The sequence below is a fragment of the Heteronotia binoei genome, chromosome 13, assembly GCF_032191835.1.
Source record: "Heteronotia binoei isolate CCM8104 ecotype False Entrance Well chromosome 13, APGP_CSIRO_Hbin_v1, whole genome shotgun sequence".
NCBI classification, from domain to species: domain Eukaryota; kingdom Metazoa; phylum Chordata; class Lepidosauria; order Squamata; family Gekkonidae; genus Heteronotia; species Heteronotia binoei.
The window spans coordinates 50639029-50665673 of record NC_083235.1 but is presented as its reverse complement, the minus strand read 5'-3'; the positions used below and the strand labels follow the sequence as shown (position 1 = coordinate 50665673).

General features: G+C 42.8%; 1 protein-coding gene across 2 annotated transcripts in view; it reads right to left on the bottom strand.

Annotated features, from left to right (window-relative positions):
- ARSG (arylsulfatase G) overlaps nucleotides 1–26645 on the bottom strand; it is a 139256-nt gene that overhangs the window by 41466 nt on the left and 71145 nt on the right. For both annotated transcript variants that reach the window (XM_060253080.1, XM_060253081.1), the window contains exons 7-8: nucleotides 15530–15726; nucleotides 11392–11472 (exon numbers count right to left, since the gene is read on the bottom strand). In XM_060253080.1, the coding sequence (XP_060109063.1) occupies nucleotides 11392–11472; nucleotides 15530–15726 (278 nt within the window). The remainder of the gene's footprint in view (nucleotides 1–11391; nucleotides 11473–15529; nucleotides 15727–26645) is intronic.

Sequence of the window (26645 nt, the reverse complement as noted above, 5' to 3'; positions counted from 1 at the left end):
TGCTTTTGTCGATGGGTGCATTTAATTAAGTCAATTAAGTGACCCAGTAATATACGCAAGGTGTAGGGATGGATCAAAGCTCAGCTGAGTGGCCCCATGGAACTAGCAGCCCTGCTTAGAGCTGGCCAGCAACAACATGGGTGAAACTAACAGGTGAGCCTGTTCCTGTTGTGCTGCCAGCGGGTGTAAGACAAGTAACCCCTGAACTGTTACCAGTGGCTCTCCAGGGCAACAGCCTGTTGGAACTTTTTTCAATAAGTTGAAGGGTCAAACTGCCCCTGCCAGTGGAAAAAGTTTCTTTCACTCATAATTCACGCAATGGAAAGCTTTTGTTATCTTTGTCCCTCTGCTCCTGAAGACAGCCTTTGGAACCTGATGGGAGCTGCAGTCACATGGTGAGACTCCTTCACATTTTCACAAATAGTTATTGCAGAGATTGTACAGATTGCATCTTCCTATATGCAAAAAAGATTTTCAGCACAGGAGTGTCATGTTGCCAAAGTTTTGCCTTCTCCCTTCCCTTGTGTTTGCAGCTGTTTTAAACCATATTGGATAAACAGTAAATAGCTGACATTACACGGGAAGGATAAGTAGCCACTTTCTGAAAGAGCTAATGCAAATTTCAGCACCAGTGAAGGGGTGGACAATACAAACTGCCACATGATATAGTATTAGCAGAACTGGAAGAACACTCTGCAGCAAGGGCAACAAAACTCGGTCTTAAAAGCCATGCTGTTGTCCAAATGGTCCAGGAAGTGGCCCACTTGGATGAATGGTTATGTACTTGTGTATATTACAAGCTAGACACTGAATACAAGCTCCTGACTGAAATATAATATTAATGTGTAGAATTGCTCTTTCCTCATGCAATTTTTAAGAACTATTTCCTGCCTTTTGGAAATAAACAATGGACAAAGTTTTAACATGTCTTGTTTAAGATTTGGTAGGGTTGTGGCAGCAGGGGGCTAATAAAAATTATCTTAGGTTAATAAAAATTAGACCAATCAGTTGGCAGTCACACCTATATAGGAAAAACAAAATAATCAAATTCCCTATGATCTTGAAAGGAGTAGGTAGGAACCAAATGATAGATACACAGTGGGAAGGATATAAAATGTCAGATGAAGAGCCACTGGCTTGCCAGGTAAACCTTTGAAAAAAGTACTTAGGAGATGAAAAGGCCTGTGGCATTCTAGATTACATCAAAAGGAGTGTAAGAATCATAGTACCACATTGCTCAGTACTCAGCTCTGGGCATTTCAGAGCTTTTGAAAAGTTGAAAATAATTCAGATTTATAAGAATCCTGCATCCAGCTTGTATGAGAACAGGATGGGGGAGCTAGGTCTGTTTACACTAGGGGAGTAAAGTTTGCATGATGGGATATGCTGCCTTTTGGAAGGTCTCAGGAGTCAAACAAAAAATTGTTCACACTCAAGGATAGGATGAGATGTAATAGCTTCAAACTATAAAGATGCAGATTGCAAAGATGCTCAAGATATTTTGATACCTGAGGAAGAAATTCCAAGCAGTGGCCCCATGATAATAAAATTATTATTGCAGTAGTAAATTAAGTAACAGAAAAATTTCTGCACTTTAATAGCCACTTTGAATAGACCGTGATTCTGTAGTGCAGACTGACTGAAGTGCAACTCACCTATAGGGAAGAATTCTCTAGTGTCAGTTCAGCAAATTACCTAGGGAGGTTGTGGGATCTTCACTTGAAGGCTTTCAATAAAGGGGTAGATGCATCCACCAGTTTTTTTCTTTCTGATGGGGGAGGAGATACAGGATCATTTGTTTAAGGACAAGGCTTCACCTAGTAATACACTGGGACTTTTCAACTCTGGATAGCTATGCTAGAGATTTAAACTGGTTTAACAGCAATTTCCTTTTTTCATGACTCCCCCAAGAACTGTAGTTCTGTGATGAGTTGAGTAGAGTAGAATAGAAGTCTATGAAGTTCTAAATAAATAAACTTGACCCACCGCTGCAACTCTTCAGTTAAGAGTTGTCAGATTCTCAGCTGGTCCTTGTACTTCTGCTTATAATGGTAACTTGATTCGCGATTTGCAAAGGATAATATTTATTGCTTCACCTAAAGCTACTGTTAAAAGCATTAATGCAGGGGTCCCCGACCTTTTTGAGCTGGTTGGCACCTTTGGAATTTTGACACAGGGCAGTGGACACAGACACAAAATGACTGCTGCAGGAGGTGGAGCCAACCACAAAATTTCAAGGATCAAGGTTATCCGTAACTCTAATAACATTTATCCGTAACTCTAATAACATCTTCAACATTTCAGGAACTGCTTGATAGGACATCTTTTACAATAGTTTAAAGTTATTTTCCTCTAGATCAATGGTACAGCTATGGACACCTGAATGGCCCCACGATATGCTAAAATCTTTATGGCTGACGGGGAGCAACACTTCCTTGACTCCCACTCACTCATACCTCTCTTATACCTACATTACACTGATTACATTTTTAGTGTCTGGATACATGATAAAGAAGCCCTGGATATATCCCACCAGGCGCTCAATGACTCTCACCTCACCATCAGCCTGACAGTGAACCGATCTATGCAAGAAATACATTTTCTGGACACTACTGTAAGAGTACATAATGGACACATAGACACCACCTTATATTGGAAACCTAATGACTGACATACCTACATGACTCCAGCTACCATCCTAAACATACCAAATGATCCATTGTATTCATCCAGGCTCTATCCTACAGCCACATCTGCTCCAGTCCTACAGACAGAGATTCACATCTGAAAGATGTACAACAAACCTTTTTTGGAACTAAAGTGTCCACCAGATGAAGTCAAGAAACAGATTAACAAAACCAGAATGGTACCCAGAAAAAAACAATTATTAGACAGGCCCAAAAAAGACAATAATAGAACACCACTAGTGGTCATATAAACCTCTTAACTCAAAACAGTTCAATGCATCATCAGCGACTTACGACATCTACTGGACAATGACAGTTCTCTTTCACAAGTACTGGGGGGCAAACTTTGCACAAGTAGTGGGGAGCAATCTCAAACAACTCCTCACCCACAATAATGCAACATCCAATTTGAACATGGAGACTGGTACCAGAGCTTGCAATAAACCAAAATGCCGACTTTGCTGCCACATACACCCAGACAACACAATCAGAGGACCTAGCATCAGCAGCTACCATCTCAGGCTCATTCATTTGCTCATCTTTTAAGACTGTATATGCCATCAAATGGCAACAATGCCCTTTGGTTTGCTACATAGGGCAAACAGAACAAACTCTACACCAAAGGATAAATAGACACAAATCTGATATCAGGAATCACAAGATTGAGAAACCTGTAGGAGAACGCTTAACCTTCCAGGACATTCAATGGCTGACCTCAAAGTAGGAATAGTAAAGGAATTTCAGGAACAGAATAGAAAGGGAAATTACTGAATTACAAGGTATTACAACACTCGGAACAAACTCCCCTAGGACTTAACAGAGATATCTGCTATGTACCTCATTACATATGCTAAACCAGGGGTGGCCAAACTTGCTTAACCTAAGAGCCACATAGAATAAATGTCACATGTCACCACAAGACATGAACATCAGATGTTCGAGAGCCACAAGGAAGGAAGGGAGGCAAACAGATGAGGGGAGGAGGCGGGAGGGAAAGTAGAAAGAAAACAATTTTAACTTTAAATGCATTCTCCAAGCTGGCCAATGGGGCAGTGGTGGCTTCCGAGAGCCACACAATATGTGTGAAAGAGCCACATGTGGCTCCCGAGTTACAGTTTGGCCACCCCTGTGCTAAACTCATTCAGACCTTACATGTGTATTCTGACCAAGAAGGGCTATACATCTTCTGTATTTTAATGTATTTCTTTTTTAAAAAAATAGTATATTGAAATAGTGATTATAATACAATGCAATATATTGGAATATACTTCTCTGACATAACACTGCACCCCACCACTAAGAAAAGAATACTGTTAGTTAACCCCATGCTTGAGAGAGATAAATGGAGCATAACAACAGAATATCAGTTTATTATCTGAACAATTAAGAAGGATAGCTTTACACATCTATCTCCTATTTTGCCATATTAATTACAACACAGTTCTCTCCCTTAATTAAATCTAAACAAATGGTGACCTGATGACAATATAAACTTAGCTCGTTATTGCTGTTTTGCCTTTGCATATGTTAAAACATCTTCATGGGCAGCCCAATCCAGACATAAGTGGCAGCTGGCCGTGGTGCAGCTGCTGCGCCGCTAGTAGACTTCCTGAAGACTTCGGCACGCTGGAGCATGGGGAGGGGAGAGGCGTAGCTTGCATGAGGGAGATGGTCGCCATGGCAATGCTGCTGGCGTAGGCATGCAAGGGAGGCGGAGGCAGCCGGAAGGGGGGGGCCAGCCCCCCCCCCCATTGGCCAGTCCTGGCGCATGTGCCACAGCTCATGACAGTTAGGGATGGGGAGAGGCAGCCCCAGAGAGGCTGATAGCCACCCGCAACTCGCCCCCAAACAGAGAATGGAGCCAATGATGGGCAGACCATCAAAGGCAAAGGAGAGACATCCCACCAACACAGGGAGAGAACAGGAGTGCGGCTGGGCATGGACGCATGAGAAGCCTGGCTTGGTGGTGAGGCGGGGGTGAGACTGGCCTGCATGGGACCACAGAGAAGCTGTCAATCCCCTCACACCTCCCGCTGTCAGAGACTCTGCCAATGGCAGGCAGAAAAGCAGGACGTACCAAGTGCAGGAGTTCGCTGTCATAGACAGCGGCTGGAATGTGTGTCTGAGAGTGAGCAGCCCAGCAGCAGACACCACCCCCACCCAGAGACCCCCTGTGATGCCCTGACACCCGCTGCCATGTGCACGGAACACCTCCCCCGGGGGCTGCAGAACTCAGAGTGCAAGTGCATCAGCTGCAGAACTCTTGAGTCCACTTCATCAGCCCCCCCCCCCCTTAGTGCCCTGCGCACAACAGCCCTGTAGGTCGGGTAGGCCGTTGGCCCGGGCAGGCTGAGGGGCGGCACTTCCCTCCCATGTCCAGCCACACGGGAGGCAGTGTGGCGGCTCATAGACCGTCTCCCTCCCAAAACCAAGTCTGCCCACCCTCCCAGACATTCCCTCAGAGAGACCACTGATGTGGGGGGGGGAGTTGCCCAGGGAATGTGCAGCAGATGCCAAGCAGGAGAGACAACAGAGGGCACAGCTCAGACTTTATTTTTCCGGAACAGAGTGCAACAGTCTCCCTGGTGCGTGCTGGGCAGTCTCGCCGTGGGCGGGGCTCCATTCAGAGCGGCGGGCAGAAACAGCTGAGGGAGTGGGGGTGGTGGTGGAGTGACACACATGGAAGCCTCTGTGTTGGAGTCCTACCTGTAAAACGGAGATAGAGATCCAGAGCACCTGCAGGGGCGACGGCTGGAAGAGCAGGCTGCGTTTCAGCCGGGTGCTCTCTTAAAGGGACAGTCTCTGGCCCACCTCCCCGCAATGGGACAGCTGCCACACACACACACACCATGCCCTGCCAGGGGTTGGGAACGCAGCAGAGGGCAGACCAAGGGAAGGGAGCAGGCGGCAGCACAGGGGAGCAGGGTCAGCAAGTGCTCCCTGTTGGAGCCCACTGCCTGGTTTGTGTGCCAGAGATGCTCACACACCAAGCGAGGGGAGGGGGAGGCTGGAGTGGGGGGGACAGTGGAACTTACCCAGTCATGGGCGACAATCCTCACATGCAAAGCCTCCGGAAGCCCGGAACCTGTAGAGACCTGGAAACAAGAGCAGTTAGCCCCAGGGGAGAGACCTCTATCTCCCCCTTGCAAGTCGAAGATACTGTCAAAGCAACTGCGCAGTGCAAAACCTGTCACCAACGTGCCTGCCTGTCCCTCACACTAAGTCTGCATGGCCGGGAGCTTGCCGGCAGAGCTTCCCGCTACGCGCTCCTCTCCCTAACAACTGAGTTGTGCGAGGCCAGAGTGGAAGTATTTCTAGGAGGGGGGAGACCGCTATTGGGTGCTGAGGAGGGGGCTCATCAGCCCGAGGCGATTGGCGAGGCAATCACGCTGCTCCCTAAGGGGTTTGCGAGCTTCCGTAGCGGCAGAGGCAACCTTTGTTTTTGGTTTCAACAAGTGCCTAGGGACATGCTGCTATTTTTACCGGTGTAACATTGAGCCTCTCGGGGGGGGGCATGTCCTGGGCCAAACTGCTCAGGAAGCCGTCTAAGCCTGGCTGCACCCCCAACTCCACCCCCTCCTCCGCCTAAACGCCACATTCCGCTTCACATCCACCCACGCTCGGGCGCAGCCCTCAGGCGCCGCTGCCCTCGGGCGGAGTGGTGCTCGGGCAGCCCCCCACCCATGTAAGTCTCCTCCACTGTTGCGGTGCTGGTCGTATGTCAGTGCAAACCCTTCCTGTGCCCACGTAGCGGCTCGTCTGCTCCCAAAAGACTTTCCGCCCCTCCTCTCTGGATTGTGCTGTAAGTGTATGCTAATTTGCTGTTCACCTATGCAGTGACATCTGTCTCTATATATGAACTGTTAACTTCCATTTCAATGCATCTCAGGAAGTGTGTTTGCACACGAATGCTCATGTCTTGAACTTCATTAGTCTTAGAAGTGCCACTGGACTCTAACTTTGTTCTACTGCTTCAGCCCAACATGGCTGCCTGGATCTAAGCACAATGGCTAAGATGCTGAAAATGGAGGGAAAGTTTATTTTCAGGGTAGACTGAACGAGCAAATACTCGTTACCTGGCCCCAATTCATATTCTACAAACTTTAGTGGGAAATCAGCCCACAGCTCAGAATCATCACCATCACCATCGTCGTCATCATTACTGACACAATCAAAACACTTAATGCAGTATGATACAGATTTCTCCTCTGAATGCCACAATCTTGGTATCTTCCTGTCAGACAAATCCTCTTATGGAATACCCGAGAAGAAAACCTCCCAAACCGAATCCAAACAATAACTAACTGATAGTGGGATCTCCATTTGTAATTTATGATGAAAAATGGCTCTGAGGATTGTAAACTCTTTAGCCAACTTATGTGAGTGAAAATTTAATTAATATGGCTTCATATGATCATTTAAAATGAAGTTTTTAAAAACAAAACCAGCATCAAATTCTGGACCTGAGAGTTCTGTAGCAGCTTTTTATCATGCCTTTTTGACCATTCCTTTCTATATTTGGAAGCTGTCAGGAAACACATGTGGCAATAGCTGCTGCTTCTATTCCCCATAAACAAATGGGAAATATGAAACACACACATATTCACCAAGTATAATAGTAGCAGCAGTAGGAAAGAAGTGCTTTATGCTGCAGGCTTCTGACTGCCTCAGCATAAATAGAGAGTTGTACAGCAAACGGTTTGTAAGCAGAAGATTTGGTTCAATTTTGGCATCTTTAGTCAAAGGATTTCAGGTTGCATGCGTTGGAAAAGACCTTGCTCTGAAAGAGACCTTTAAACACCCTTGCCAATCAGAATAGGTGCTGTGCTAGAGAGACTTCTTGTTAAGACAGCTTCATGTGTTCGAATAATCCAATCCAATGTCCTTCTAGCTGAGCTGAAATAGAAAAATCAGTACAGCTCCTCTCTGAGTCCTCTTCATAATGAAAGAGATGTGAAAAACAAAGGAAGTCCCACCTGCAATCCACATTCAGTGCAGTACTGTACAAGAGCTCTCTTAAAAACATCTAAGTGAAACCACTAGAGAGATCCTCTAGAAATTTGGAGCACAGAAGCATTGAGACCCCTGACCTGGAGAGCCCAGGCTAGCCTGATCTCATTGGATCTCGGAAATTAATCAAGGTTAGCCCTGGTTAGTATTTGGATGGGAGACCACCAAGGCAATCCAGGTTTGCTATGTGGAGGCAGACAATGCAAATCACCTCTGAAAATCTCTTGCCCTGAAAACCCTACAGGTTCACCATAGGTCAGCTGTGACTTGTCCACCACACCATTGAGAGAGAAATCACCACTAAAAAACAATGAGCAAGGAGACTAAACAGAAATCAGATCATTTTAAAATTGTGATCTCTCTATCATGCATGACAAGAAGAGAGTCAAATAGGAGTCAATTGCACCTTTAAGAGCAACTTAGTTTTATTCAGGACGTAAGCTTTCGTGTGCATGCACACTTCTTTGGAAGAAGTGTGCATGCACACGAAAGCTTACGTTCTGAATAAAACTAAGTTGGTCTTAAAGGTGCAATTGACTCCTATTTTGTTCTACTACTTCAGACCAACACAGCTGCCTATTTGGAGCTATCTCTAAGAAGAGAGCCATTCACTCTCTCAGCCCATTAACTGATGACAAGTGCATCTGTAGATCTCTCTCTGGGTGGGCTCACACTTGAAAGTTGCTGTAGCAAGCTGGTGCTTTTTGAGGCACCCACCTGGCTGCCAGGAGAGGCATGGGCCACATACACACCAGAGGAGCATTCACACCACTCCTGCATGTGCATGGTACATGCATGGTGCATCTCGCCCAGAAAGCTGGGAATGTGCAAGGGAGGCAGAGGAAGGAGTTTGCTACCAGGAAGCACCTAGTAGATATTTGTTCCAGTCACAACTGGTCCTACTATGAGGTAAGGATGGGTGGGCTGCAGGGGGCAGATGAGAATATGTGATCCCAAAACTTAAGTGAGAGCTGTTCCCAGCAAAGGAATATAGGATCTTTCTACTTTTGATGTTTATGCCTAAGACTAAGGTGTTTGTTCAATATCAAATGTGTTGGTTTAAAAGTCAAGGATCAGTCTCATATATAAAGATCCCCTTAAAGACTATAGAAACAATTCAGGGTTTTAGATTAAACTTTTTCGTCTTCTGAAAATGTCCAGTATTTTGCGACCAATCACAAGATAGCTCGGCTTGTGCACTGTATGAATAAGACACTTTTTACATTTAAAAACATTTCATCTTTCTTTGAATAGTTTCAAACAGGCAGCTGTGTGAGATCCAGAGCAAAATCCAAAAACAATGTCCTTTTACTAAGATCAACCAAAATAGCATATTGTGCAAGTCATGTTCTCCAAAGTCCTGGAGAACTCAAAAACTTGCACAATGTGTTTTGTTATTTTGGATAGTCTTAATAAAATTCATTACATGGATTTTGTTCTTAGATTTGCTACATACCAACATGGTTACCTACATTGCTCTACTTTGAGCATCTTAGAATGTAGCTACAAACTTTCTGACATGAAGAGAAAAGTCTGTGAAACTACACTAGGTAATAATACCATAGTTTGGCTTACAAGTCTTTACTTAACGCCCCAAGTAAAATTATTCTCCAGTATCATTAATACAAGTACTGCTACATTTTTCTTTTGTTCTCAATCTTTTATGAAGACTTTGATCAATTATTGGTTTTTATGTTTTCAGCAGAATGGTTCCCATTTTTCAGCTTCTTCTTCTTCCCAGAAACTTGATACCATCTAGTGACACTCTGTGCTCACTTAAGTCACCCAAACATCCTGCACAGGATGCACACAGAGGCATTAACCTCACAGTCTGAAAGATGTGTTTTTCTCCTAGCTCACTCCACTGTCTGGAGAACTTAGAACCTTGTGCAATGTGTTGGGATATTTTGGTTAGCCTTAATAAAAGGAATCTGGATTTTTAATATTCTCAGCTATTTCAAAGAGTGATTCAGGGAAACACACATAAAGTATACTTTTATTCTTGGTAGTGTATGTATCTTACAGCCCTAACTCCTGCAGACATCCTGATGAATTACATTTCTGGAGGAATGGAAACCAACAATGTATATATTCTAACCCCACAGCCTTGTGACACCTAAACTTCCAGCATACTAATGATTTTTTGCTGGCAGACCATCTCACTATCTTAGAGGTTCCTAAGTAATGGAGAACCTTCACTTTTACACATTTCAATGCCTTGTCTTCAGCTTTCCAGGACGGCAGATATCTTTGCATTCCTTATTCTCAATGGGTTTGCCTTTGTCAAGTGGGAAAGGTTGAGGCAGTTGATCACAAATTATTACACTGTCCCTACTATAATTATACACATTACCAATATATTATGCAAAAATTAATTAATTTCCCTGGAAGATCAGAGCAGTGTTACACTTCCCTCCTCTTTTCAAAGTAATGTAACAAATGTAACAAAATTTATTATAATGTAACAAAAATCATATTTTAACAAAATTTTGTATAATGTTATGTGCAATATGAAAGCAGATGGCTGAGTCTTCAAATAACTGACCCTTTCTATTGTGAAATGTGTGCAAGGATTCTGAAATATTGGAATATAACAGCACATAAAAGTTCTTTTCCGTTGTGGTGGTTTTTAGGGATGGGCACAAAGATCGTGACAAACTTTTGCCAGTTTGTGGTTTGTAAGCCCATGTCTGTGAAAATGAGAAATTCCACAAACTTTGATGTAGTTCGTGATGGTTTGTGAAGAGCAGAAAACGGGTTTAAATGGCTCTGAGCCATTTAAATCCCTGCTTTCTGCTCTTCAGAAAAACAGCTCAGCTGTTAGGTTTTAATAACCCTGGGCCATTTAAACCCTCTGAATCTGCTCCACGGCAGAGACTAGATCTGGAAGGTTTAAATAGCTCCAAGCCAGCAGAAATCTGGGACTGAAATGCCTCCCATGGGCCCTCCCAGGCTGCATTTCACTGCTCCTGTCTGCTGGCCACAGCTTTCGCAGGCCAGCAGAAAGGAAAGGGTGAAGTGCCTCTCAGGGGGCATTTCACTCCCTCCTGTCTGTGGCTCTCCTCAGCCAGCAGAATGTGGGGAGTGAAGAGCTGCACAGGGGTACTTTACCCCCTCCTGTCTGCTAGCCATAGCTTTCCTCAGCCAGCAGAAAGGAGGAGGCATTTTACACCTATATTTAACCCTCTGGTTTTGCTTCCCACCCCTTCAATGTGGGAGGAGCCATTTAAACCTCTGTTTTCTGCTCCCCACCACGTTTGCAGGAAACAGAAAGCAGGGGTTTAAATGTTATATGACTTATGAACCAGTTCAGTTTGTGATCTGGCATATTGGTTCATGTAGGTTCGTGATTCAGTTTGTGGTTTAGCCACAAACCAAACCAAACTGCAAAAATGCTGTTCATGCCCATCCCTGGTAGTTTTATTGTTTTTATTAATACTTTCCAAGCTGATCATGTATTGAAACAAACTGAACTGAAAATACTAATGAAAAAAGCATATAACCCCAAGTCAAAGTTTTCCATCATAATGCAAGAGGGAGAAGTCAGCATGCTAAGAGAATAAGTTCAAAAATTTCTTTCAGATTTTTGCCTGACTTTGAAAAAAGGAGGTTTATAGAAAATGCTTCCTCCTATCAGTAGTACAAAAATCCATTATAGGTCTTAATTAAATGAGTAATGCAGAAAATCACTCACCTCTTTTTCTTTGCCACATCCCAGTGTATGGACCAACACTTCCTGCAAACTCACACTTCTCAGACCAGGGTCCATTGTCTCCTAGGAGGAAATGAATAAATTGTTGAAAAAAGAAACAAGGTGACAAATGTAATCCAAAATATAGACTGCTGATAATCATAGTCAAGGAGCACACAGCATGGTCCTCATCCCTTTAAAAGCACCATTACCTATTATAATAAAGCTACTTCCAGTATATGATTATGGAGAGTATATGGATGACCTCATGAGGCTTCAAATCTTCCTTTTAACAGTGTACCAAGCAGTTGCTACCAATCTATGGAAGGTCACAATATGATGGAGGAGATAACAGTGAATTCTCAGGAGGCTTCTACTTCCTTCTGCAGCTAAATATTCATCTAATTTGTACATTTATTTCTAAAGTGGGATGCATGCATGCGGATATCTCAGAGATGTATACTGGGGAGGGGGGTAGAAGGTTGTCTCTACCAATAGTGTAGATGGGTCCTCTCATTGATTAGTAATTAGTTTAATGTTATGAAGCAGAAGGTATGAGAAAATGACCAGCTCTCAAAATAGGGCTGCTTGTATCTTAAAGATCAAAGCGAGGAACCTGGTCAATCAGAGGGATCAAATGGTTTCTCAATCAAGTTTGTTTTCAAAATGGTCTGCCTAGGCCTGAGAATCAGCCATTCTTTGACTGCACAGAGGCTGCAAAGAGATCTACTGAGTTCCCCAGGCACACTCAAATAAAAGTATGGTGCTACATGTTCTCAGTGGGGAGGAAAACATTTCTGTTCCAATAACTAGGTCTCAAGCATGGAGGGAAAAAAACAATAGCAATTTGGCTTGGATTTTAATGAGCCACACAACAGTTCCTGTCATTTGGAAGAACGCAAGGAGTGACCTCATTAAAAAGGGATTTAGGGAGTGGGTATTTTATTTTTTATTTAATAATTTTATGTTTTTATTTTTAGACATGAGTGCCAAGGTTTATCTTTTTTTCTAAAACAACATGTTTGCTTGAAGGTTCCCATAGTGTGTGCCATCCCAGAATCTAAAACACAGAACTGCTGACACTGGATCTGGATACCTGTAAAAAAGGCAAATCAGGCCCATCTAACCGTTCAGATCCCCAGGATATACAAACAGATAGCATCATATTCTATTGTCAATTTTCGACCAGTTTTCTAAAGAAAGGGGTTCCAGATGTACAACACAGATGACAACAGCATTTCATAAGACTAATGATGCATTACTTGCTTTGAGGCTGAGAGTCAAAACAGATGTGATACTGTAAGATCTATGAATGGATCTTCTGGTCATTTTTAAAGGGCCATAGCAGCTGCACAGGACCCTGATTTTGGGAGACCCAAGAAGGTTTAATTAACTGAAACACTACAGAGATGTTTCATAGTTTAAGATAAGCACATCGTCAATGTGTCGATAGAATCACAGAGTTGGAAGGGGCCATAAAGGCCATCTAGTCCAACCCCCTGCTCAATGCAGGATCAGCCTAGAGCATCTCTGGCAAGTGTTTGTCCAGCCACTGCTTAAAGACTGCCAGTGAGGGGGAGCTCACAACCTCCCTAGGTAGCTGACTCTACTGTTTTTCCTAGGTAGCTGATTCCATAAGTTTTTCCTAGTATCCAGCCAGTACCTTCCCACCCTTAATTTAAACCCATTATTGCAAGTCCTTTCCTCTGCTCCCAACAGGAACAGTTCCTTACCCTCCTCTAAGTGACAGCCCTTCAAATCATGTCCCCTCTCAACCTCCTCTTCTCCAGAGTGAACATTCTCAACTTTCCCCATAGGGCTTGGTCTCCAGGCCCCTGCTCATCCTTGTCACTCTCCTCTGCACACACTCCATTCTGTCCACATCCTTTCTGAAGCAAGGCCTCCATAACTATATATGCAATACCCCAAGTGTGGCCTGACCAATCCAGTGTACAGCAGGACTATGACATCTTGCGATTTGGATGTTATGCCTCTGTTTATATACCCTAAGATCGCATTGGCCTTTGTTGTCAGGTCATCACACTGGCTGTTCCTATTTAATTTACAGTCCGCCCATACCCCAAGATCTTGTTCATGAACTCTGCTACCCAGAAATGTATCCTCCATCCAGTATGCGTGTTGCTCATTTTGTTACCCAGATGTAGAACTTGGCACTCATCCTTGTTAAATCCTTGTTCTTATCCACCCACTTTTCCAACATGTTCAGATCTCATTCAGTAGAATCTCTATCTTCTGGTGTGTTCGCTGCTCCTTCCAACTGACCAAAGTCAGTGTCAGATCAGAGACAGTGTGCTTGCAGACTGATCACTTTAAAATCTGCTCCAGTATCTTTCCTGGGACAGAGGTCAGGCTAATTGGCCTTTAGTTTCCTGGGTCATCCCGCTTCCCTTTTTTGAAAACTGGGATAACATCTGCCCTCCTCCAGTCTCCTGGCACATCTCCCATCCTCCGAGAGGTCTGGAAGATGATGGACAATGGCTCTGCAAGCTGTCTAGAAAGTTCTTTGAGCACTCTTGGGAGACACCATCTGGCCCAGGGGATCAGTGCAGCCAGGTGTTTCTCAACTACCTTTCTGTTCAGGTCAATCAGTAGCCCGGACACTGCTGACTCCCTTAGAGTTGCTTTGAGCTTCCTGAAGGAAGAAATAATCTTTTATTGGTTTTAAACTGCATAACTGTTTTTGGTTTTTAATATTCTGATTGTGTTGTTGCTCACCCTGAGTTTGCTCAAAGGGAGGGTGGGATAAATATTCAAAATAACAAATAAATAAATAATGTAATTCTGCTAAGCCCAGAAGCTATACAAATCCTCAGATTTCGCTTGACTTCTTCCTTCCCTGCCACAAATAAAAAAGGGCTATCTTGCAGTGATTTTGTTTTTCTACTCTCTTGTCCATCTCTGCAGAAAGGGGAAAAGCAGAGAGGTTCCTCAATACAATAATCCACAGAAAACATTTTTTGTCTGATGAAGTCTGCTTAAGAGCATATGAAAGCTTACATTCTGAATACATTCTGAATAAAACTTAGTTGATCTTAAAGGTGAACATATGAACATATGAAGCTGCCTTATACTGAATCAGACCCTTGGTCCATCAAAGTCAGTATTGTCTTCTCAGACTGGCAGCGGCTCTCCAGGGTCTCAAGCTGAGGTTTTTCACACCTATTTGCCTGGACCCTTTTTTTGGAGATGCCGGGGATTGAACCTGGGACCTTCTACTTCCCAAGCAGATGCTCTACCACTGAGCCACCATCCCTCCCCAAGGTGCACTTGTCTACTGCTTTGTTCCACAGAGAAAAATGTGAGATGGGGCAGGGGTCTAACTGATTACTTAAACTGAACATCACCAGCATACTCTCATGTCCATCAAGGTATCATCTAGGTCTATTAATTTAAATATCACTTCTAAAGGGCAATATGTGGTAACATTAAAGACAGAGATCTACTTTCTGTGAGAATATTATTCACATTTCTATCCTGACTTTCTTCTAAAGATCTCACAGTGGATCCACATGGATTTCTCATACTTTTACCCTCAAGGCCAAGCTGTGAGATATTAATATTGAGGGACAATCAGCGGCTCACTGTCACACAGTGGGCTCTGTTACTGCAATCACACTTTATATTGTTCCGACATTAGCCCTGGGTCTTTTCAAAACAGACATACACTAGAAATTCTGCTTTGCAAACTCCCTAAGATCTATGAAACTTAAAATTTTAAATGTTCATGCATGGGGAGGGGGTTACTGGTTTTGATTGGAACCATGGTACACATGGAGAAGGGTTTAAACCTTCCCCTGCATCATTCTCATGATCTGAAAAAGGCCCCAAGGAGCCACTGTTTGCCCTGTTGAGGATACTTACAAATAGCTGATTGGTACACATTTGAATCAAGCCCAACACTCCAGCCTCTGCATTTGAGATACTGAGCATACTGCACAGCACTGCCTATTTCATTCCTGTGTTAAATCACTCAATCTAATTCCCCTGCCTTTTCACTACAGAAACATTACCTCATGTCAGTCCACAAAGTCTTGGGTTTCCCATAGACCCTTGCACACTTCTCAATATAAACAGTAACCTAAGCAATCTTTGTTACAGTAACTGAATTTCACTGCTTCACCTGTGAACCAGATGAGTGTGTTTTCCCTCGCAGTGCTATCAACTTCAGCCTTTATTCGTCCCACCAGGGCATCCATTTGCCTCAGGTTTGCTCCATATGGATCTTGACAAGACAGATTGCATGCTGGCTCTGTCGTTACCAAAGGCACATGCATATGGGCCAGGGCCAAGTACAGGAAGAATGGGCGGCCATGCTGACTAAACAAGAAAACACAGGAATATACACTTATTTAATAAAGGACAGAGGAGATGATATGGACAATCACATAAGGGCAAAGCAGAGGGACACACCTGCCCATAATATTCTAGTGTTACCATAGAAAACCTCTGAGTTCACCAGTGACAATGCCAGTGGTTTTCTACCCTTCCTCATCAGCCAGTCTGCCAACAACCCCTTCCATATCTTTCAGAGAACTCCAATCTATTGCAGAGGAATTTCATACATGAGCTCTGGTCATGACCATGCATGGCCTCTTAAGCCTCAGCCCCACAACAAGTGAATAGAGAGAATACATCCAATAATCTCTTGCAACAGCCCACTGGTAATGGTGGGCAAGCTGTATTTTAAGAAAGACTGCCAACCACTACTGATTTTCTCATTAAGGTACCCAGGTAAGTTTCTAAAGAACTGCAGTGTCCCCAGACTACAGTCAACTTCAGACACAGCTGCACTGTTGACAGGAAGGAGGAGGGAAGGCTGTGAGGCCCGTGAGAACACAAAACAACACCATTTTAGTGCAGTGCAAACTGCAGTGTTATTCCAATGGATGACTGCTGCGCAAATTCCCAGTTGTATATCCCATGCACAACTACCAATGCACAGTGGAAGTGTTCCTCCCATCTATTCCTTCTCTGGCAATTCACTGTTATATCTGAAAGATTTAAAAGGGACAGTCTTCAAGGAACAAAGATCAGTGTTTCTCAAACATCTGATATTTTAAGAACATTATTTTTCTGAATTAACATGAGAGCCACACTTCAATCTTATCCCACCCCCACACCCCAAAAAAGATGGAATGCTCAGAACAGTGTTTTGTGAAGGGATGCAATGGGCAGATTCCTTTAAGGGCAGGTAATTCTGGCTCAACTGTGCATCAAGCATGATGGAATTAATCACTCCCGATGCAGAGACACAGCAGAATTCCTTTCCTTTATAAGAAACAATGTTAAAGGAAGTATTTCCAGACTCTCACAGAAGCCTTTATTTAACTAACTGCTCTCACAGCATCCTAGTGCTTCTCATGGTCACCTTAATGTACATTGGCATACAGTTTGCAGAAAGGCTGGTGTAGGTTTAGGATTCAGAATTGCAACTTTTGTCCCTACCAAAAGAAACAGTTGGAAAGAGCTTCTTGATCAAACTCAGTGCATGCACTGATCTCCTTATTCTCTGCTAGGCAGCATGGAATAGCCCTTCCTTGCATGAAGTATGAGAGGATTTACACCAATGCAAATGGGAAGAAATTGCACCAGGAATTGGGGCCTACTCACTGGAACAGAACCCAGTGTAATGGAGGGGGCAAAGATTCAGTGGAAGGAACACCCAATGAAAAGGGAATTGTCTAAGATGGGTCAATACTCAGTTGAAAGAACTATAAGCCAGCAGAATGGTAGGTTCACGAGGAGACTAATGTAACTTTAGGGTTTCAAACTTCAAGTGGGGAAGTTCCTAGAGATTTGGGGATAGAATCTGCAGAGGTTGGGTTTGGGGAAGGTAAGAACCACAGCTGGGTACGATACCATAGAGCAGGGGTGTCAAACATGTGGCCCAGGGACCAAATCAGGCCCTTGGAGGGCTCTTATCAGGCCCCCGAGCAACTGGCTTTTGTCTGCTTCCTTCTCCCTCGATCTTGCTTCCTTCATCTCAGCTTGGTTTACAAGGCTTCTTCAATCGCACAGAAGCTACAGAGCAAAACCTCAATTTTCTCCATTGGTTGAGGCTCCTCCCCCTCCTGGTCCCCTGGGGAAGGAGGGAAAGAGCCAGAGCTTCCTTTGCCCAGTTCCCTGGATCCCCTGGGAGAAATACAAAGAAAGTTCCTTTAAGATCAACAAGTGCTAATGCTTTAAGCATGTTTTATTTTAAGGTTTTTTTTAATGTTGTGTTTGTCTGTGTCCTTTAAAAAGTTTATATCTCTGCTACCTAATGTTAAATAGGTACACACATGGCCTGACCTGACATGGCCTGGCCCGGCAAGGTCTCATTTATATCAGATCCAGCCCTCATAACAAATGAGTTTGACACCCCTGCCATAGAGTCTACCTTCCAGAGGAACTCCAGGGGAATCCATTTTCTCCAGGAGATCTTTTTCATCTGGAGATAGCTGTAATTCTGGGAGCTCACCAGACCCTACATGGAGGCTGGCAACTCTACTTATAATTGAACTCTCTCTGATTTTGACTTACAGCCTTTTTTTAAAAAAAAGGCAGCTATGCATTATGGGAAACTATGCAGACCCACCCTAGTCCACACCTGAACATGGACAGCACACCTGTTATTGTCCCTTCTTCTACTTTAATTTTAACTATATTTTAAATTGTTTCAGTATTTTAATGTTCAGAATCTTGTCGACCATGATTGGGTAAAAAGGGGGTATAAAATTTATTAAATAATTGTATAGGGGGAAATTGAAATATATACTAAACTTATTATTCTATCAAACTAAACTCTTTTTACTAACTGAACAGCATAACATGCATCATTTATAACTGAGTTAGTTAGCATAACAATTGTACTATTTGTCATACTGATGGAATTTAAAAGCATAAGAATCTATGTTTTCTATGAGAAAAGTTGGAGATGGCTGCACCTTTTGTTACTACATGGATCTTTAACTTTTGCAATCTGAGAAAGAGGGGAAAAAAAGTTGAAGGAAGAAAATAATAGTTTTGTTTACTACATAATTTATTTGGACAGAAACTCTCATAAAGTCACATTAGATACAATTGCCTGCATGTTTGGATATTATGCTAAACTTTCTAACATTGAAAATACTTAACTCTTTAATAATGTATAATCATTAAATCTATCACAGCATAGCAATTGCTGCCAAAATTATTTACATTTAAACAAAAATCTTGAAAAGGTTGTACGTCTACAGTATAAGTTTTTTTTAGTGTACCCCAGAGGTTTTCATTTTTTCCCATTGGAAAAATTGACAATAATGTATAATCGTTAAATGTATAATGTCTAATCATTAAATCCACTATAGCGTATCAATTGCTGCCAAAATTCTTTACATTTTTTTTTTAAAAAATCTTGAAAAACTTGTATGTCTACAGTATAAGGGTTTTTCTTTGTGTGTACTCCAGAAGTTCTCAATTTTTTCCATTGGAAAAATTAACAAACTCCTCAAATATTTTTATGCCATATATATGGAATGAGTAGAATGCTTTGGACAATTTTTTTCACTCAAAAAGGGAGTGAATATCTTTCAGTGCGTCCTCATTACTCCTATCCTGTACCTCACATTTTCCACAAAAGCTAAATTTTTTACCACTTGCTCTGCCACCATTAGCGGCCCCGTGGCACAGAGTGGTAAAGCCGCAGTACTGCAGTACTGTGGTCTGAACTCTCTGCTCACGACCTGAGTTCGATTCCAGCGGAAGCTGGATTCAGGTAGCCGGCCCAAGCTTGACTCAGCCTTCCATCCTTCCGAGGTCGGTAAAATGAGTACCCAGCTTGCTGGGGGGAAAGTGTAAAAGACTGGGGAAGGCAATGGCAAACACCCTGTAAAAAGTCTGCCGAAAAAATGTTGTGAAAACAGCGTCACTCCAGAGTCGGAAATGACTGGTGCTTGCACAGGAGACCTTCCCTTTCCTTTCCTGCCACCATTATTGCTTGCCTTAGGAACTGATTGCCTCAGTGCAGTTCTTTCCTACTTTCCTATGATGATGCTATGCCAGACTGTGTTTGTGAACATTAGCACAAATATACAATTGGGCTACAGGTATACTCTAGAGAAGTACCATACACACTGTCCTGAGCTCTCTGGAGGAAGGGAGGGATAATAAAAATGAAAGTAGATTGATAACAGATTTTAGCATCTGTAGAAAAAGCTTTGGCAATAGTGTTGCTCTTCCTGTTATTTAACTGAGAATCAGATTTTCCATCCAATTCTGTTGCCACATTTTAAGATTTTTCTGTTTATTTTCCCTTCCCCTGTTGCTAAGTGCCACTTCATAAGTCTGAGGCCAACAAAAAAAAAAAAAGCTGACAGGCCATTTCCTCTCCCACAGTTTAGTTCCTAATCTCATTACCCTTCACTTCCCTCAAGTACACACAGTCATGGCTTCCCTACATACTATTCCTGTTTGTCTCTGTCACAAAATGTCAGAGCAGTTTGAGTAATCTCAGTCTTCCTTTGAAAGCTGCTTGCCAAAGGGCCTTGACTCTGTATTTATCCTGTATTTATATGAGTTGCTTCACCAGTTCTGTCTTTTCAATTTATCTGTTTTATCTAATTAGATTTCAGCTCTCATAACAAGAGAACATTAACAGCTTTTCCATATTATTTTAGTGAAAATGCAGTTTCTTAATCTTAGTTTTAGAGCTGGTCATATTTTCTCCAATCCAGAATTGGAAGTATGAAAAGTGAAAATGTGCACCCCCAACCTCCCTTTCTATTTTTCATGCTGATGGGAGAAGGGGGGCCCAGAGCCTCCTTGAGAATTTGAATCTCACAAACCACTTGAGATGTGACAGGTTAAGAACCAGGGCAGGAAGGTAACGGAGTGGGTGTCCACTTCCTAACAGTACTATACTCTGAAAAACGATCTGCAGCTTGCCCTGCAATGTCAACGTTATTCACCTCCATTGCCCACCAAGGTAGCTTATGCCAGACTCCAAAAATGGTGAGAAGAAAGAGAAAGACACATGTTTACATCTTGCACAAATGGAGAATTACCAGCAGGAATGGGCTGACTGTATTTTCAATACTTTTAAAAGATGTTAAAATGGAAGATGAAATCAAATGCATATTGGAGCCATGCAGGGATGGACAGACAAGTTTAAAGGTTATCAAGTAAGAGAAAAGTACATTTAAGTTCATCAGAGTGGTTAAATAGTCAAAGGGACCTTCTAGGAAGATTGTTAGTGGTTTTCAAAAAAAGACTAGATATGTAGTCTCTCAAGAATGCTGTAGCAAAATGTTAGATTAGAAGAGCTACACTATTCAGCCGACATAGAAAACAAGATTGGATCCATGAGACTGACAAACACATCCTGCTTCCATAGGTCAGCCCCACAAATTCTGCAGGAAAGTGGTAAAATTAGCAGCCATGACATTCATGAGACTTTTTAAAAATTCTAGAGTACAGTGACCAAGATTTATGATGCAGGGAGATTTGACTTACACATTTTGCTCAGTTTTAAGGGGATCTGTTTGTAATTATTCTTGGGGGTGAATTAGAATTTTCTTCTGCTTCCATCACAAGGTCTGACCTGAAGAGTCACTTTAATGTGTAACATATATTGAAAAGTATAATGACCAAACCACAAGAAAGCCTTTACCATATATAACCCAAAAGAAGCAAGAAAATATTCCTCTACATGATATATGACTAAATTCTAAACACACAAGAGGTGTTCCTCACATTATAGGGAAAGAAATTGTGGATTAAAATGAGAATAAGTCAAACAAAGGAATAACTTTGTAAATCTGAAATGGTTTTGAGTGTTCCCACAGAGCTGAAAGCCAGCAAAGTATGCTATCAAGAAGGTCCAAGTTATCAAAACAGGTTTAGTTGGTGTTTGAACGTCATTCAGGCACTATTTTTAAATCATCAGAGAATATATCCTGTTTTCTTGTTTACATCTATATTTATCTTCTCAAACTAGGCCTGCTCTTCCTTAGGGAACTCCAAGGGAAACGGGTGGGATGAAGACTGAGAACGAACATAATTACTTCAGGTGTTTGTGTTTGCATCTTTTTGTGTACATGTTCTCAGATTATTATTTGTTCTAACATTATAATTTGAAATGGTGCATGAATCGTGATCAAGCCCTTCTTATGGCCAAGAACAAGTTTTTGACGTTAATTCATTTCCATTATCAAAAAGGCAATCAATTTGTCCCAGCCGCTTTGCGGATCTTTCACACCATATTACTCCCTCAGCTACTTTATGGGATCCCTGTGTGGTTCCAATGGCTCAGCAAAAACACCGAAAAAATCACAGCTTCTTTTTACGCTGCATCCTGGGCATTCCCAACTCAGTGCATTATTTCACCCTGTGTGCTGATTTGGGTCTCCACACAGTAGAGTCTAAAATCCAGATTACCACAATCAAATTCTGGCTCCACCTTTATTTCCACCCCTTTACCCAACAGTCTGATTTCTCTTTTACTTGCAGACCCTTTTACTCCTAAATGGTTCTGTTAAGTACTCGGGAAAATTAAATAAATTGGTATTGATATAGATTAATTGACAAACTCCAGTGAAACACTGATCTGCAGGAAAATACTGGATATTGACTCGGCGGGGAGGGCTGGATATAAGTGGAATAAAATAATTAATAATTACTGAAGCAAGGGGTATATATTCACCCTACTTCTTGGACCTTCACCCTTCCCAAATTTGCATCACTCAGTACTTCTCAAATCTAATAAACCCACATCAATGCCAAGCTTTTATGTTGGCCAGACTCAACATATTTTCGTCATCCATGGTCTCTTGTAGATATAAGGATATCCCTTAGAAACAGAGACAGTGCAGATGTGGTAGAGAACCTGATTCTATACCACATTCTATTAGACTGCCCGTTACTTACCCCTCACTGATGTCACCTGATCAAACCACTCCTTTTAACCCCCAACTTGGTGACAAACAAATGGATAGAGTTTTTGTTGGCTGACAAATGTCCCTCAATTACTGAGCAGGTTGCGGAGTTTCTGACCCTAGCTGTAAATGAGAAAGAAATAAAAAATGGAGCCATGTAGGGGAATACCTCACTCCAGTTTTCTTAGTTAAGTTTAGTTTGTAACCTTGTATCCCCACGCTGCCTGTGCTGTGCTGTGGTTTGTACGTCTATTCTTTGGATCTTGTATTTCTTTTATGCCAATAAAGGTTATGTCTATTTGTGTACATGTTCTCAAAATGCAAATTTGCCTCTGTTTCCAAGATGACACACACAAATGTATCTTTCTGGCCACTAGCTACTGTAATGAGACTTCTGCATATACTCCATAAACACTTAACATTGGCCATTTTCACACATGGCAGTCCACACAAACTTTGTCCAGGGTTCCCATTCTGTCTTTCAGTCAGATACAAGCTTGCAGGTTCCCTTCAAATCCCTTTCATGGAGTGACCAATTTGGATCAGGACTTCCATGTGCAGAGACACGGGGTTTTCAGTTGTCTCACCCCACCATTTTCTTGACCTGAAACAGTCTCAGGACACTATTTGCCCTGTTGGGGAAACCTGCATATATCCTGGAATAAACATGAGTTTTCCATTAGGGAAAGTAACACTCCCAGAGCCATTTGAGGTTAGGAAAAAGGCATGGGTGTGGGCTGAATGCCCATCTCCCTGTGCACAGTGATCTCAATCTAGATCAGGCATCCTGTGCATGGGAATTGAAAGAAACCCACAACTCATGTCTGACTGAAAGACAGAGTAGAGACTCCAGACAAAACCAGTGTAGGTAATCAGCCCTCAGTTTGCACAAGGACAGCCACCTCATCTACAGTATTTAAAACCCTGTAGAATACTTAATGGTTGAAACAAAACAATGCAAATACTGGTTACCTTCCTCAAGCCACAAAGATGTTGGGACAACACTGAGGCTGAAATCACATGTGCATTGTGAAGTTCAGGAAAACTGAAATGTGAGCATAAATCAGCCTTACCACCTGTAGGACTCCTATTTATGTTAGGGTCCATCTACACATTACAAAGCCTTTGTGTTTATTGGCGAAAGGAACTGCCCCATGGAGTCACTATTGGCTTTATTGTAAAATTAAATAAGTAAAGTAAAGTAAATTTATTTTTGTATCCCGCCCTCCCCCGCCAAAGGCAGGCTCAGGGCGGCTCACAGACATGGGACAACCATCTTTTGAATAAAATACAATCAAGACAAAAGCAGATTAAAATACAATAGGTTACCGTTATAGATTAGTTAAAATAGATAAAACAGCTGTTATGAATTAAAAGTAATAGTTAAGGTGCTACAGTTCACAGTCGTGTATAAGATGGCTAGGTGGCTACAAGTCAATTTAATTTAATTTAGCCGGGTTCTATCTTAAAAGCAAGCTGAAAGAGGATGGTTTTGCAAGCCCTGCGGAACTTATTCAAGTCCCGCAGGGCTCGCACCACCTCTGGAAGTTGATTCCACCATCGGGGGGGCATTGCTGAAAAGGCTTGCTCCCTCGTTGTTTTCAATCTAGCCTCTCTTGGCCCAGGGATTTTTTAAATAGGTTTTGAGAACTAGATCTCAGTGCTCTCTGGGGAACATATGGGGAGAGGCGGTCCCTAAGGTAGGCAGGTCCTCGGACATATAGGGCTTTAAAGGTAATAACCAGCACCTTATAGCGAACACGGTACACAACCGGCAGCCAGTGTAGGTCCCGCAGCCCAGGCTGCACGTGTTCCCACCGAGGTAGTCCCACCAACAGCCTGGCCGCCGCGTTCTGCACTACCTGAAGTTTCCGTGTTCGGTATAAGGGCAGCCCCATATCGAGGGCATTACAGTAGTCTAGTCTCGAGGTGACCGTTGCGTGGATCACAGTTGCTAGGTCACTGCGCTCCAAGAAGGGAGCCAACTGCCTCGCCCTCCTAAGATGGAAAAAGGCGGATCTAGCTGTGGCAGCTATCTGGGCCTCCATTGATAAGGAGGATTCCAATAGCACTCCCAGGCTCTTGACCCTGAGCACTGGTATCAGTGGCGCACCGTCAAAAGCCAGTAGGGTAATCTCCCCTCCTGGGCCGCCGCGGCCCATGCAAAGGACCTCAGTCTTCGCCGGATTCAACTTCAGCCCACTCAGCCTGAGCCAGCCAGCCACGGCTTGTAACGCCCGATCCAGGTTTATGGGGACATCGCCAGTCCAGCCGTCCTTCAATAGATAGAGCTGGGTATCATCAGCGTACTGATGACAGCCGAGCCCATACCTCCGTGGAATCTGGGCAAGGGGGCGCATTAGGTGTAGACATATCAGTAACATTTTTACAGTGGAGTTCCCAGTGGCGCCATGTGATGATTTGTGGATGTAAAAATGGCAGCAGGGGTGAGGAACAGCCACATCTCTCTGAGTGCAGTGGTCACAAACAGAAGAGAGCTGGTGTGCACCTGGGAGGCACAAAAACTCCAGTTGCATAAAGTCATTGTGTTATCCCCAACAAACACAAGAAGTTTGCAACATACAGACAGAGCTTTCCTCTCCTTTCAGCCAGAGTCTGATACAGAAAATGAGCCCAAATGAAGAAAAGTTTAGATAACAGCCCTGCTACTGTGATTCTCTGCAATAATACTGCATATAGGCTGATGGCCACAGGTGGGGAAAATTGTGGATCTTACAAAGAACCTAGCAAAAACAGAGTCTGTCTGTCTCTCTCTCTCTCTGTCCCCTTAACATTCCTCATTTTCTCCACAAGACAGTTACATTGGTCTGCTATAGCAATGTACCTTTCTACATATGAGACTCAAAGCTACTGGTGTCTTCTTGAGAAAGGCTCTCACTAAGTGCTGTTAAATAAATAAATTGTATTTAAGTTGGCTCATAATGCAAATGTAAAAACAGCATGCAGTTAGAACACACACTTGATTCTTCATTCACATGTGCTTCAGGCAGTGCAAGAGAGCTTCAAAAGCCGCTGCCCAATGTAAAGGACACGGTGTTTCACTGATCACCCATTTAGTGCTGAACAGCAGATTAACAGATGATTAGCGAACAGATGATTCCATATAGTGGAATCATTTAAAAATTACCTTAGACATGTGGGAGGCCCTCATGCTCCCATGCAGTCAGGGGAATAATAGAATCATCTTGACACAATACATGGACAGAAGCTGAACAATAACACATTGTTCAAACAGACTTCTGTTGTTGTTTTTTAGATATTAGAAGACTACAGTTTCTATCATTTCTTCTCCAAAATGAAAGCATCTACTGAAAGAAACCAGTTAATAGTAGCCAGAAAACTGCTCCTAACCATCAGGCTTACACACAACCATGCACAAGACTGGCTGCTCAGTATAGGACTGCTGAACACACATGAAACTACCTTATACAGAATCAGACCATCTGCCCATTAAATAGTCCCTACTCAGACTGGCAGCAGCTGTCCAGGGTCTCAGGCTGTAGACTTTCACATCACTTCCTACTGATCCTTTAATTGAAGATGACCATAATTGAACCTGAGATCTTCTTCATGCCAAGCAGATGCTCCACCACTAATCCACAGCCCCTCCACAAGGGCTGTTCACATTACAATAAACACATATGCAACCTGCCTGCATATGTGTACATCTGTTTGTAAGAGGAAGCTAATATGCATTCACTCATTTCATTTATAAATGAAACCAGGGACCAGCAACTGGATAAATACGGGGTTTGTATCACATATTCTGCTGTACGTGCATTGACTGTAACATGAAAATTACAAAAAGTACAGACTAAGAACAATCAGTTGTACACTGTACACAGATTGTACATGCATCCACTGTAACTTGTTTACAGGGCTTCCGTCATAGTCAAATGTCTGGGGTTCCAGGGAGGTATGTAAGAATCCGAGGATGCAAGTTTAGAGCAGTTTCACACATATTCTTTTGACACTATTATAGCTCCTTTGTGGGAGATAGTAATCAGGATTTGGCCCATTTATTTACCATGCAAAAAGACCAAATCTCCTATGGATGTAGCCATAACAGAATTCATGTCAGTGACATTCAACCATGAATCCTGCTTGCTTCTCATTCAAGAGGAAGAAACTACTCAGGAAGAAACTACACAGGAAACTTTCAAGGGCAGGGGTCCCAATTAAGTTTAATTAATAACTCCAGAATAGGGCATTCAGAACAACTAATGTCACCTTTGTACTTTGGATGTTCTCTGTCCCAAATGTTCATTCTCCTAAAATGGGTATAAACATTCTCATCATGAGGTAGACATCAACAACTCACCT